The following is a 14,586-nucleotide window of genomic DNA, read 5'->3' as shown; positions in this document are numbered from 1 at the left end:
TTAAAAGTAAAGTTAGGGGTAACCGAAGAGTTCATCATGGGGATAGTGGAATGACAACTCATGCTGACATGGCATTGAGAGGTACCAAACGGTATATGGATGCACGCACTATGGGCTAAAAAGAAATGGGCCATAGGTAATCAGACTTTAGAAGAAATGGGCTTGCATGGACCTAATAGAACAAGTCCAAAATTGTCATTTCAGGCTTGTGGGGACATTGTTTACACCGACCCAAAAAAAGACATGGATCATAGCATCGTATGGGCTTATTTAGGATTTTAGGCCCAATAAAAACTTTTAGATTAGTTTTCTGATTTTTAAATAAGAGTTCAAAACTCATTAGGAGTGTTTTCCCTTAAGAATATTAGTTAGACTTACATTAGGAGTTTTTATTTTGTAGAGCTATAAATAGCTTAGGGCATTCATTATTATGGATCATGAATTAATCAATTAAAATCAAGTCCAATGCTTTTTATCCCGCAGTCCCCAATTTTTTAAATTTAGGAGTAGTTTTAATATAAATTTCGTTTGAGTTTCTTAACTCCCACATTAATTCTGTTAGTTTATTTGGTTCAGTCTTTTAATCAAGAAAGACTTGTGAATATCTTTTCGCAAGTTTATTAAACCATCAAACCTCAAATCGACCCCATCTATAAATTTAAGAATTTAAGTCGGAAATATTTCTGGACGAACACATCTAAACCAAATATATTAGTATATTTTATGTAAATCTAATATACATTCTAATTTTTAAGTAGTAGAGTTTATATTTACTTATTATAAAATGTAAGTTAAGAATTTAAATTTGAAACAATTTTGTACACTCCGCAGCTCAATTGTCACAACAAAAAGACAGAATAGTCCATTGAGCTCCATGAACCTACTATAACTTTAGCTGAATGACACCGCCAATAGCCGCTTTCTTATTGCGGTGACCACACGCCGTTTAATCACACACATCCAGAAGCATCGAATTTTCGTGCACCAACCACACCAAAGAGTTCACTACCCCCCAAATAAAAAATAAAATAAAATATTAATTCACTATAATTAAAATTAAAAAACTAAATGATATATCTATGAGCTGAATGGAGGAAGTATTGAAGAAATAGAGAGAAAAAAAAAAAGAGAAAAAAAAAGTGTGAAACCAGAGAGTCATGGTTTCTACGAGACGAAGTGGATCTCTCTCCACAACCAACACTAACACCAAAAGATCCTCTTCGTCGGAGGATAAGCCTCCGTCGCCCAAGCGTCAGAAGGTACAAACAAAATATTTTAGTGTAAAAATCTTTTTCTCTCAGTTCTAAATGTTTAATTTCTTTTCCAACATTTTTATGTTAAAACTCGTGTGATTTATTGTTATACAAGGGAGAAAATGGCGGAGGAGCAGCGGAGAAACCGATGCCGGAAACGGATAATTCAAAGGAATTGTTTCCACCTCTAGTGTCGGATCCCGCTGAATGTGGAGCTACTGACGCTCCGGTGTCCGTTGACGGCGGCGGTGATGCTGTTTGTTCTGGTAAAGCTGACGTGGCTCCTGCTGTTGATGTTGTGTCACCGATCGCTGAAGGTGGGTGATTTTGGTTTTAATTCATTTTAACAGTTTTACTATTTGGTTATTTATCAGTACAGTGTAAAATTTTATTCGTTTGGTGTTGTACTTTGAAGGTTCGACGCCAATTATAGTGGATAAACCGAGGGGTTCGTTGTCGTCTTGGTATAAGCAGAATTTGAATTTTGAATCGGTTCCTTGGTGTAAACTTCTATCACAGTCTGCTCAGGTAGTTACTTAGCTGTTAAATTTATGGTACTATTGAGCTCACTACTGTTTGTTTCTATTTTCTTCTGAAAAAAAGATAGTAGCTTTTCCGTTGTTGTTTAATCAAAGTTATTTATGGTTAATCTTTCCGTGGTTGTTTCTCTGTCATTGTTCGACAGAACCCAACTGTACCTATATGCACACCAAGTTTCACCATTGGTTCAAGCAGACAGTCCAATTTTCCGTTAAAGGATCAGAGTGTCAGTGGAACACTCTGCAAGATCAGACATACACAGGTATTGATTTTTTGAATATTAATTTAACTGGGCAAATAGCTTTTGTTTTGTGGTGTAACTTGTTAGAATTGTAGAACTCCTCACTCAGAAGTAGTTCCGGTGTAGTTTTTCTTTTAGTTTTTTGGAGGTGGACTCCTTAATATGTAATGTAGTCCGAGTACTCACTGTTTATGGACATGATCAGCGTGAGGGAGGTGGTGTGGCTGTTCTAGAATGTACGGGAAGTAAAGGGTCGGTACAAGTAAATGGGGAAGTAGTCAAGAAAGGAGCTGTTTGTGATCTTCATTGCGGAGATGAGTTGGTTTTCGGTTTATCAGGGAACAATGCCTATGTATCCTCTTTTAGCTTTGCACATTTTAAAGCCTCGTATTGTTATTTCTTAATTCTTTTGCTTTTGCAATTGTGAATCAGGGCCAGTTTTTGCTATTTTGTATAAATTTTCTTAATCCTTGTCAATTTAGATTTTTCAACAACTCATGACTGAGGTTGCAGCCAAGGGTATGGAGGTTCAAGGTAATGTTGGGAAATTTTTGCAACTTGAAAGGAGGTCAGGAGATGCTTCAGCTGCATCAATATTGGCATCTCTTTCAAGCCTGAGGCCAGAAATATCTTCACGTTATAAATCTTCAGGTCAAAGTACTGGTAAAATCCACCCAGGAACCGAGATGCCTGCACATTCTGTTGTCCATGATGGCACAGAAGCTGAGCTTGATGGCTTGGAAATCAATTCAACTCCAAATCCTGAGGGTGATAAAGTTGCAGACGCTGGAGAAGTTGGGAAGAACCTTCCTCATGATTGCAATCGGGACTCTGGAATTGAGGCAGGCAATGTAAAACTCTCTGGAGTGAATGATTTGATAAGGCCTTTATTCGGGATGTTAGCTCGATCCTCTAATAGTAAACAAAAATTGAGCAAAAGTATATGTAAACAGGTATTGGAAGAAAGGAATGAGTGGATAAGGGATTCACAATTGGCATCAACATCGGGTATGTCGTTGCGTTGTGCAGTATTTAAAGAAGATATCCGTGCTGGAATTCTTGATGGAAAAAATATAGATGTTTCATTTGACAATTTCCCATACTATTTAAGGTATGATATTGCTCTCACCATGTCTAGATTTTACGTTTCTTTATTGAGGAGCTTTCTAGAAGAGAATCTATGTAATTCTTTTATTTGCTAGATATTTTTGTTTTATACCTGTATCATGCAGGATGGCTTCTTATTGTTCTCTGCCATTTGAAACTTTATGCCCATCTCCTACATGTGTTTTAACATGTGATTATTATTATTTGTTTAACAGAAGATTATTTAGATGACATTGTTCTTTTCTTCCGAAGAGTGAAGACTATTTAATTGATCTTTTCGTTTTAGTTAAAAGTGTTTATTGAGTATTAGGTAATATAGTTCTTTTGGTATCTGTTCCGTTGAAAAATCGTGTTTTTATAACTTGAACTTATATTAACTATTAAGAATTAAATCTGCAAGGAAATTTTATCGTAATAGAAATTGAGTGTGTTATGACTTCTGAAATTTGAGATATCTAACAACTGTGGAAACTGAAGGTCTAAAATCTTATTCATTCTTTCATTTTAGATTAACGCAATTTAGAATGTAATGCTCTTCTGTGGGCTTTCTTATGGCATAAACATTTTTTTTCTCATTTTTGCAGTGAGAACACTAAGAATGTGCTAATTGCGGCTTCATATATACATCTGAGGCACAAAGAACATGTAAAATATACTGCAGAGCTTACTACTGTTAATCCACGGATTTTACTATCTGGTCCTGCAGGTTTGTTGGTTCTCTACTTTATCTATGCTAATTTGGGAGTTTGTATGGGTTTCTCCATATGTGTTTAACTGTGAAGTTGAAGTTCCTCCCTGTCAATTTTCTTTGAAGGTTCTGAAATATATCAGGAGATGTTAGCGAAAGCTCTTGCTAACTATTTTGGCGCTAAACTACTTGTATTCGATAGCCATTCTTTTCTTGGTGTAAGATAAAATTGCTCTGGCTTGGCAGCACTTGGTCATCTATATGGTGCAAAAACTAATATATATTAATTATTGATTATGAATTTGTAGGGTTTGTCTTCAAAGGAAGTTGACTTTTTGAAGGATGGATATAGTGTAGAAAAATACTGCACTTGTCTTAAGCAAAGTCAAGTACCTGTGGACTTATCAAAGAGTGTGAATCCATCATCAGGTGTTGAAGCAGATACACCTAGCTCTTCAAATGCACCTTCTTCCTCTGGACAGGAATCTCAACCGAAAATGGATGCTGATGCACCTTCTTCTTCTGGAACATCTAAGAATCTACTGTTTAAAACAGGTATGGTTGGCCTTCACCATTTTATCTTCTGATTTATTTCAAATTTTAGTTCCATGTGATTTTCATGGATTCTAATTAGAAGAAAACCGTAAACATGCTCTTCCAGGTGACAGAGTACGATTTATTTTTGGCGGCTTATACCCAACAACATCACCAACTAGGTACATTATTTACAGTCTCAAATGTCTTCTAGGTGTTATGATGTTTCACATTCTTAAAAAGTACTAGTGAATGTAAATATTGCTTTTTTTAAAATGGAATTGGCAATGATTAGTGGTTTGCACAATTTTGTGATTTATTCCACTTTCTTCTTTCATGAAGCCAGAAGGTGCTCAAATGGGGTTTTTTCTTCAATTTTTTATTTTATTTTAAATATTATATAGTAAGTTTCATACTCCATTCGCAGCTCATTCAGTCATCAAGTATTACTGAACTAGTTTGTGGGTGCTTAAAATTTTAGGAAAAGGGAAAATTTTGTTTGGCCTAGATTAATGTGTTTTGGATGTGAGCTGGTGTAGAGCTTTTCTTTTCCTACTAGTTAAGTGTTTATCACTTCAGGCCTGCTAAATATAGCCATTTGACTTAATTAAGAAGATAAAATTAAGGGATCATTACTATTACTCTCATGAGTCTAGGTCCAAAATACTGTCATCCCACGTGTTTTAAAAAATTACTGTTTCCCTCTCACATTTATAATTTATATAACTGAAACCCCCGTTTCAGTTATATAAATTATAAATGTGAGAGGGAAACAGTAATTTTTTAAAACACGTGGCATGAGGGGGGAACAGTAATTTTTTTAAAAGACGTGGGGGAAATAGTAGTTCAGACCTAAACTTATGGGGGTAATAGTAATTATCCCTAAAAATAATCATATACTTAGCTGATTTTGTTTCAAGTCAACAAGACAAGGCATAAAGCTGATGTTTAAAGTTTGCTTGTCCAAGGCTCTCTCCCATAGATAGCAAATAGGGAAGCTGGAAGATATGATGCATAAGATTGCATTTTCTCGGAGATGTTATTACTAACACCATGTGTATGCACTTTAAAATATTGATAAACATTTACAATATAATATAAGATACAAAACACTTTCTGGAGAGACAAAGCTTCTTGTCATTACATGCTGTTGCTTTATTGTAGTTGAACTAGAAGATCATTCACTGTCGCCTTTATTCATTAAATTTTGGCGCCCTTTTTGCAATCTCTATTAATGTTTTATAATTTTATGTAGGGGTCCATCTAATGGAATTCGTGGAAAAGTAGTACTTGTTTTTGAGGACAATCCCTTGTCAAAAATTGGTGTAAGATTTGATAAGCCTGTGCCTGACGGTGTCGATCTTGGAGGTCTTTGTGAGGGAGGTCATGGATACTTTTGCAATGGTAACAATGCTTAGGCAATGAATATTTTCATGTCCACAGACTAAGATTGATAAACTGCTTTTCCATTTTTCTAGAACTTCTCTAATTTAATCTTATGAAAGATATCTCTAATTCTCTTTCTCCAGTTACGGATCTTCGGTTGGATAATGTGGAAGATTTGGATAAACTACTCGTCAACACGTTGTTTGAGGTAGTGACACAAGCTTAACTAATGTGATTTCTTTTGTTTGCCAGTTTCATCAATTCTTATAACCCTGTTACAAAATCAGGCCATACAAAATGAGAGCAGAAATTCCCCTTTTATTTTGTTCCTGAAAGATGCGGAGAAATCGATTGCAGGAAATCCGGATACATGTTCTACATTCAAAAGCAGACTTGAAAAACTTCCTGATAATGTTGTAGCAATTGCTTCACATACTCAGACAGACAATCGTAAGGAAAAGGTAATATTTTGCTAGAAGCTTAAAGTTGGGATTTTAGACAATTTTTTTATTTTATTTGCTGTTGCTTGATGCTCTTACGCTGAAGCGTAAAGTCATGAAGAAGAACAGCTCTTATTCGTTTAATCCAATTGTTTGTAAAATTGCAAAAATATTGGAAACTTTCAAATTTTTTATTTATAATATGCATATACATGTTTTCTTTTATTCCTAATCAATAGAAAGACCTCTTTTAATTGTCATCGATTTATATGACAATTCATATTTTGAAGTGAAGTTCATGAAAAATTTCAGTATGGTTTATCACATTTATTCTATCTTGAATTACTTAAAAGGAATTTGGAGTTGGATAGATGATGGTGTTGAGGAAGATTTTAGTTCTGACATTTACCATGTAGCACCCTTGTTCAGTTCCCTCTTTGCACATCACTTGAGGATGAAATGAAAAGTTAAATGGGTTTATCTTGAGAGCGGTATATAGGTTGACCGCTTTGCTACAGAAATAATATCAGAAACTTTGACATACCTGCTATTTGTTCTTTATCATTTTCAAGCCAGTTCCTTTCCTTATTGCTACATTAGACAATAAAAAGGTATCCAAGGCAATAAACTTAATTGAATGATGCAAAGCAAGTCATTGCTCTATGCATGTTACATGACCTAAGCTTTGTTTCCCCCAGCTACCTGACATCTTGTTCCGCTTAGCATTTATCATTATTTCCAGAAAGCTGATAAACGTGAAAACAAGTTCATGTTGTTTTATCGAGCTTATGTAATTTGAATGTTTTGGTTGATTTTCCCTGATAGCATTTTTCTCTTGCAGTCGCATCCTGGAGGTCTTCTTTTTACAAAATTTGGTAGTAATCAAACTGCTCTTCTAGACTTGGCTTTTCCGGTAACAACTCTTTCTGTATCTTCTGTTTCTTGTTTGCATCTTCACTATGCAGTTAGCTTAGAGTATCTTTGAAGCTTTCATGGATGTTTTATAATTTGAATTTAGAGGACCCATTTGATGTGCTTGGGCTTTTCAAATGTGTTGCAAAAGTAGAAGCTACCCTATACAAATAATGTGGCCATGCACATTTGTCTGTGTTTGTTTGATGTAATGTATGCTAGTTGCTGGTTGAAAACATTAGAAATTATCTTGTGGCTGATGGATGTTACTACATGTTATTTCTCAGGATAGTTTTGGAAGGCTTCATGACAGAGGGAAAGAAGTGCCTAAAGCAACTAAAGTGCTGACTAAACTTTTCCCAAATAAAGTAGTTATTCACATGCCGCAGGTCTGTGTGAACGATGGATGCCATTCTATAATCTATAGCTTGCTTCTTTTACAACTGTATATATAATTATAGTTGGGATGCGGCACGTTAGTAAAGCTTTTATAAATGGTTGCAGGACGAGGCACTTCTAATTTCTTGGAAGCAGCATCTGGATCGAGATGGTGAAACTCTCAAAATGAAAGGAAATTTGAATTACCTGCGTTCTGTGAGAAATCTTTCCTGCTCTTTTGACTTAGCAGCATCTTTGTTTCTACAACTTTATACTTTTTGTGATGTCTCAAGTTATGTTTGTAGTGCAATATGTAGTAGTGGGTGTTTATATTTATGTAATCTTTACCGTAACAAGTTTTATCTGTGTATTTTGCATGTTCCTTTCTGCTGCTCGATTATTGTTGTGAGCCACATCACCCTCAAATAAAGTCATGTTTAATGATGCACGAACATGCATACAAGATAATTTTTCTTTTTCAGCAGTTTTAGGATTAGTTGGGTCGCTGCTTATCAGCCTGACAGTCTTTTGAGAATGGATTAACTATGTGCTATCTCTAGTCTCATTATTCAACTTTTTACATCTCTATATGCTTCACTCTATATTTATTATGTTCTCTTTTATGAAACCTCACAAGTTCTTAATTTTAAGGTGTATACTATCACTATCCTGATCCTTTTGTATTTGAAACTTGTAACTACAATTGGTTGCAAATGGCTATCCTGATCCTGATACATCAACAAATTGATATCTTGCTATTAGCCATATGTTTTGCATGTGTCAATTGCTGTGCAAATTTGAGAGTAAGTGTAGTAATAGACGACTATTGTAGAAGAAAGAAGGATATATTCTCTCTCTATATATATGTATATTTACATGTTCTCCTATGCGTATACTTGCAAGTCTAGCATATTGCTTCGAGGAACATTTGGAGCTTCTGTCATGGAACTGCTGTGATTTTTTACAGTGCGCGTAAAGTCCTACTGATTACCTTATGCTGCTGAACAATTTGTGGTTATGTTGAAAGCAAAGGCTCAAGTTTGGGACATATACCAATAAATGCATAGAGATAAGATCAGCAAATTGATTTGTATCAACTGTTTTGTTATGTGCTTTAAACTGTGCCTATAAACTTTCTTTTCGTTCATCTTCTTTTCATCATTTTCCTTTATGGAAAAGAATTTATTAGCATTGTTTTTTTATGGATAATTGTTAGTTTTGTATGATGATAAGTTTTGGAGGCTTTGATGTGTGATGGAAAATGTGGCATCCATACTGCACCTTTTATAGTTTGTCATTGTATACTATAGGTTCTGAGTCGGTGTGGAATGGAATTTGAAGGACTGGAATCGTTGTGCATCAAAGATCAGACACTAACAAATGAAAGTATGTTTTCTTCAATAAGTTGTAATGTTATGCATTTGCAGTTTCTTTAATATATTATAATATTATGCCTTTTCCCGTCTGCTTATCGAAGAAAGTAAATTATTAACATACGTTGCAGGTGCTGAAAAGGTCGTTGGATGGGCTCTAAGCCATCATCTAATGCAGAATCCTAAAGCTGATGCCGATGCCGATACTGATACTAGACTCGTTTTGTCTAGTGAGAGGTAAATGGAAGCTCATCTTGAATTTTGGTGTATTATCACCTATGTTATCAGACATCTAGGGGATAACACTGTTGTATTTCCATTGTGATGTCCTGACAGCATCCAGTACGGCATTGGGATCTTGCAAGCCATTCAGAACGAGTCCAAAAGCTTGAAGAAGTCACTCAAGGTGATTGTCTTACATTTTTGCATCTAAATATACCGTGTGCCCACAGTGCACACACAAGCCCCCTACACACACGTGTGTGTGTGTGTGTGTGTATTTGTTCATTTTTTCTAATCAGTTTGCACAAGTTCCGGTAACAAAATTTCCTGGTAACCTTTTCTAGAAGTATTTCATGCACTAATCTTGTCAGTAATCGTTTTGCCCACAATCAGGATGTTGTAACAGAAAATGAGTTTGAGAAAAGGCTTTTGGCTGACGTTATTCCACCAACGGACATTGGAGTTACATTTGATGATATTGGAGCTTTAGAAAATGTCAAGGATACTTTGAAAGAGTTAGTGATGCTTCCTTTACAGAGGCCTGAGCTTTTCTGCAAGGGGCAGCTAACCAAGGTTTATACATTTATCCATATCCAGCAGAATAATTATTTTTGTTCTAAGGTTGAAGTTATTTGTGTTGATAAATTTGGCGCTACAAGGTGGTTGGTTACTGTAACTTTTAACTATGCAGCCTTGCAAGGGAATACTGCTATTCGGACCACCTGGAACTGGAAAGACTATGCTTGCCAAGGCTGTGGCAACAGAAGCTGGTGCAAACTTTATCAATATTTCGATGTCAAGCATCACATCTAAGGTTTAGATAATCTTCGGCTCGATAATTTTTTTTCCTTCTTTATGTGCAGAACTATTTTCCCACTATCTAATTTGTTTTTTGTTTTACTTGCAATAGTGGTTTGGTGAGGGTGAGAAGTATGTGAAAGCTGTCTTCTCTCTGGCCAGTAAAATTGCGCCTAGTGTTGTATTTGTTGATGAGGCAAGCTTTCTATAGTGCTTTAATCTAGTATGGTTCTTATAGTCATCTGTAATTTTTTATCTAGCATCACCTTATTTAGGATTCTTTTCTGGTTTGTTTGTGCGCATAGGTTGACAGCATGTTGGGGAGGAGGGAAAATCCAGGTGAGCATGAAGCCATGCGGAAGATGAAAAATGAATTTATGGTGAACTGGGATGGCCTACGTACTAAAGATACAGAAAGGGTTCTAGTTCTTGCAGCAACTAATAGGCCCTTTGACCTTGATGAAGCTGTCATAAGAAGGCTGCCACGAAGGTTTTTATTTATTTTGTTTCATTGTCTAATGCGTCTGTTCCTGACAGGGGTATAAGATGTGTGATGAAGCTCAATTTGTTCCCATATATTTTTTTTTAAATTTTTTTCACCCATGTCTTTGCTCAGATTGATGGTTAATCTGCCTGATGCTCCAAATAGAGCAAAGATAATGAGAGTTATTCTGGCTAAGGAGGATTTGTCTCCTGATGTTGATTTTGATGCAATTGCAAGCTTAACAGATGGATATTCTGGAAGTGATCTTAAGGTGGTTTTAGTTGTCATTCTTTTCCTTTACAAGTTGAATGGGCAATAGATTGTTTTTTTCGTTCCATTCTTTTAATTTTCTTCATTCATAATTTTCAAAATTGTAGTTTCATATGAAATTCTAAATTGTTGTATATGGTGCAGAACCTATGTGTTACTGCTGCGCACCGCCCAATTAAAGAGATACTGGAGAAGGAAAAGAAGGTATGGTATTTCAATTTATTCTCTTCTCACAATTATAAGTTTTAAGATGCCAAATACTTGACCTAATGAGATGATTGAAATCGTGCTAAGAATTTTCAATAAACATTTTCATAGCCCTTCCTATGATAATTTATTAAATTGTCCATTAAGTCTATCAGCTTACCCCTATCTTTAAAAAAATATAAGGCCTGGAAATACTTTGGTAGCAAGTTCCAACTGTGAGTCTGTGATGAATATTGCATGAGCATAGTTAAGACTGGATTGTCTATAAGACCTACATTCTGTAATCCAGTCGAAATATGCCTCTGATGCATTGAAATACTTGGTTTTTAGAGCTATTCTCTTTTGAAAATGGTTGGTTCCACATTTCCTATGGGAATATCAGATTATTCTCTGTCGAGCTTACAACGTAATCTATTTTTTTTCAATTAATGTCAGGAATGTGCTATCGCTACTGCAGAAGGTAAGCCTGCTCCGGCTTTAAGTGGCAGCGCTGACATTCGGCCTCTTAATATGAATGATTTTAAAGATGCTCATGAACGGGTAAAAAATCTGCAGATCTTTCTCATGTTATTGCTTTGTGTTATTAATGACATCTCTTGTTTTTGTATTACTGACTTGTTTATCTGGCAATAGGTTTGTGCAAGTGTTTCATCGGAGTCGGTTAACATGACCGAGTTACTACAATGGAACGAACTCTACGGCGAAGGTGGTTCTAGAAGAAAGAAGGCGCTCAGCTATTTTATGTAAATTTTCTTTGTACAAAAGCTTCTCAGTTTCTGTTGATTCTCCTGGATCCTTTACCAACTCGGGGCTCGTTGAGGAGCCATTTTGCCTTGTAAGTTGAAGTATAGGTTTTCTAAATTATATTTAATTATCCCGAGTTCGGGGATGGTTGGTACAGTTGCCTGAAGGCTACTGTTACATCTTCCGTCCACTTTTTCCAGTCAAGAAGAGCATTTCCTTTTGAATTTAAGTTATTAACATCACCAAATAGATTAGAGGAGAGAAAAACAAACCGAAGACGATGTGAATATATTGTAGTATTGTTTAATATTCTTTATGGAGCTGTGGTAGTCAAACAATAAGCGAAGTAGCAGTATGATTTTAATGTTTAAACTTATGGGACATGGAAGAAGTGAAGACAGTAACATGTAATGTAATGGAATGGAATGATTGACTAATGTTTCATGTGGTGATGCTCCTGTGCTTTAACTTTATATGTGCTTTACTTGTGGTCATTATGAGTATTTTCTATTAGATATAATCTGTTCATATTGACTAATTATTTTATTACTAGTATTATTATTACTGTTATTTTGTTGGGTTTACTAGTCATAATTTTTTTAATAGGTGCTCTTTTTTTTTATTGTTGTGACTTTCTAATAAACCTTTTGCCTCGTTTTGCCTGAAGTTTCCAGCTTAGTTTTCTCCTTTCAATGATATCAGAATGAAATCATGCCCTCTTGATCTGGCCTTCATTCTTCATCCTCCTCCGTATCAAATTGATCTTTATAATTATTTATTTTACAACTTGTGTCATTTGTTACCCGATCCTCTTATTTTGAACGAGGGTTTGTTCAATTGTGCAATGGTGTGCATAATTTCATTCTTATAACAACACCCAATGTTCACGAGGACGAGACTCCTATAAATACGGACTATCATTTGCAGAAATATGATATTTTGCTGATTTTTTTTTCTCACTTTTGTAAAGAATTTCGAGTCCTTTGGCTATAGCGCTATTGCTTTTGAGTTTTCTAGCCAATTTTATGGTTAAGACCTATTTTGTTTTTGACAGAATTGATTTTATTTCAGTGTACAGGAAAAAAAGAGTACACGACAAGTTTATAAACTAACTAAAAATAATATATGAATATTTAGCCACTTTATTGAGCATTTAATTACACATTCGCTTAACAAAAATTGAGAACAATGATAAGCGAATGGTAGCTAATGTAATAGTATAAGTTGTTTTTAACGATTCAATTTTTTTTAATGTAGGCATCTTCATATAGTCTTCGTAATGTCAGATGTTGTTATACCTGAAAAACAATAAATATTGCCAAGGGCGAAGCCACATAGAACCACCTTTTGAAAAAAAGAATTCTACCAACACTTTGTATGAATCAGTCCTAATCATATAATCACACTCATAATTGATATAAATTGACCTTTTTAATTTTTCATATTATATTAAACTACTCCCCCCGTCTCAATAGATTTGCCCACTTTGAGAAATTTTTTTGTCTCAAAACTCTTGTCCACTTTCAAAAATTAATTAACTTTTACACTCAATTTTCCTATATTATCCGTATTTAAAATTCATTAATGAATAAATTAAAAATAAATTGCAAGTGGAACTTATATTAAATAGGGGTATGGTAAGAAAAGTAAGAATTTTTTTACAAAATTCATAAATAACAATTACTTTTCTTAAACTGTTTGATAAAGGTAAAGTGGACAACTCTATTGGAACGGAGGGAGTATAAAATTTGACCCCCTTAAAAATAATTTCTGGTTTCGTCCCTGAGTATTGCAATGAATAGTAGGACTTAAAATAATATGTAAATAATTCTAACCGCGTATATATAATCACTGGGATTGAATGTTGTTTCAAAATTGATCTTCATCAAATTAGGTGATGAGCGCCTTCATTAATACGCCTGCATATCTTATAAGGGAGGAAAAATAATCTCATAAAGAATGACGTTAATCTCACGGGGGAGGATAAAAATCCTACTGAGGAAGACGTTTAACCTCACGAGGGAGGGTAATGACCCCACAATGAAGGACAAAAATCCAACTGAGGACAAAAACTCCGTAAAAGAAGAATTAAAAAATAAATATTAAAAAATAGATAATAGATAATATCATCTTATTTAGCCAATGTGGACGTAATTTAGATAGTTAACGCACCTCTAAATGCTTATGAATTAATTAATGAAATAGAAAAATGGTTAAGACCTTGAGCTAGGGATATATTAACTCCTATGAGTCCTATCCCTCAATTTTAAAATATTTGGATTACAATGATCTTCACAAATATGATCAAAGTGTCGATTGAGGTGTGATGGAAACCAGGGTTGAGGTGTGATGGAAACCAGGACCATATTTTATATTAGACTTAATGCCTTAAAAAATTCCGACCTTTCATCTTCTTTTTAATTCTACCTTGACATTGAAAAATTGTCAATTTTATCCTAGTTTACATTTTTTTCATTTCAATTGTATCCTGAAGCATAAAAGTGACCTTTATTTATTTAACAAAAGTTCAGTAATTTTTTTTTGAAATGGTCAATTTAATATAAAAAATTAATCTAATGTAAAAAGGGTCAATTTAGAGAATTTTTGTCTAATAAAAAAAGGTCAATTTTATGTTTTAGGGTACAATTGAAATGAACAAATGCAAAATAGGGTAAAATTGACAGATTTGCAACGTTAGGATAGGATTGAAAAGGAGATGAAAGGTCAGGGTTTTTTAAAACATTAAACTTTTATATTATAACATATCAATAATATAAATATTATGTCTAAAGCCCCATTCCCTGTATAGATTTTTTTAAGCAGAGATAGGAAAAACTGAAAAGGATTAAACTATAACTGCAAAAATCATATAATAAAATGTGTATATATAACTTGTCAAACTTTAGTTTAATAAATAATTATAAAAATAAATGATATAAGCAAAAAATTAATCGAAAAAAATAAAAATTAAACCGAAAATTCCGCTAAAATGTTATCTAGGCGAACAAT

At 34.4% G+C, this 14,586-nt stretch overlaps 1 protein-coding gene across 1 annotated transcript; it reads left to right on the top strand.

The window, feature by feature from the left end:
• The first annotated feature begins 1,084 nt into the window (after positions 1–1,084).
• Positions 1,085–12,050, top strand: LOC126671551 (uncharacterized). Its single transcript, XM_050365332.2, has 27 exons — positions 1,085–1,259; positions 1,369–1,570; positions 1,669–1,781; positions 1,939–2,055; positions 2,240–2,386; positions 2,517–3,145; positions 3,726–3,847; positions 3,956–4,047; positions 4,138–4,384; positions 4,491–4,545; positions 5,619–5,767; positions 5,893–5,957; positions 6,037–6,210; positions 7,031–7,102; positions 7,389–7,490; positions 7,606–7,695; positions 8,790–8,865; positions 8,984–9,089; positions 9,189–9,258; positions 9,468–9,647; positions 9,766–9,888; positions 9,985–10,068; positions 10,178–10,362; positions 10,489–10,627; positions 10,771–10,830; positions 11,269–11,373; positions 11,467–12,050. Exons 1-27 carry the CDS (start codon positions 1,158–1,160, stop codon positions 11,578–11,580), a joined length of 3,720 nt encoding a protein of 1,239 aa, XP_050221289.1. The 5' UTR covers positions 1,085–1,157; the 3' UTR covers positions 11,581–12,050.
• Positions 12,051–14,586: the final 2,536 nt, after the last annotated feature.

The sequence above is a fragment of the Mercurialis annua genome, linkage group LG3 (assembly GCF_937616625.2).
Source record: "Mercurialis annua linkage group LG3, ddMerAnnu1.2, whole genome shotgun sequence".
Lineage (NCBI taxonomy): Eukaryota > Viridiplantae > Streptophyta > Magnoliopsida > Malpighiales > Euphorbiaceae > Mercurialis > Mercurialis annua.
This window is presented reverse-complemented; position numbering and strand designations above follow the sequence as displayed.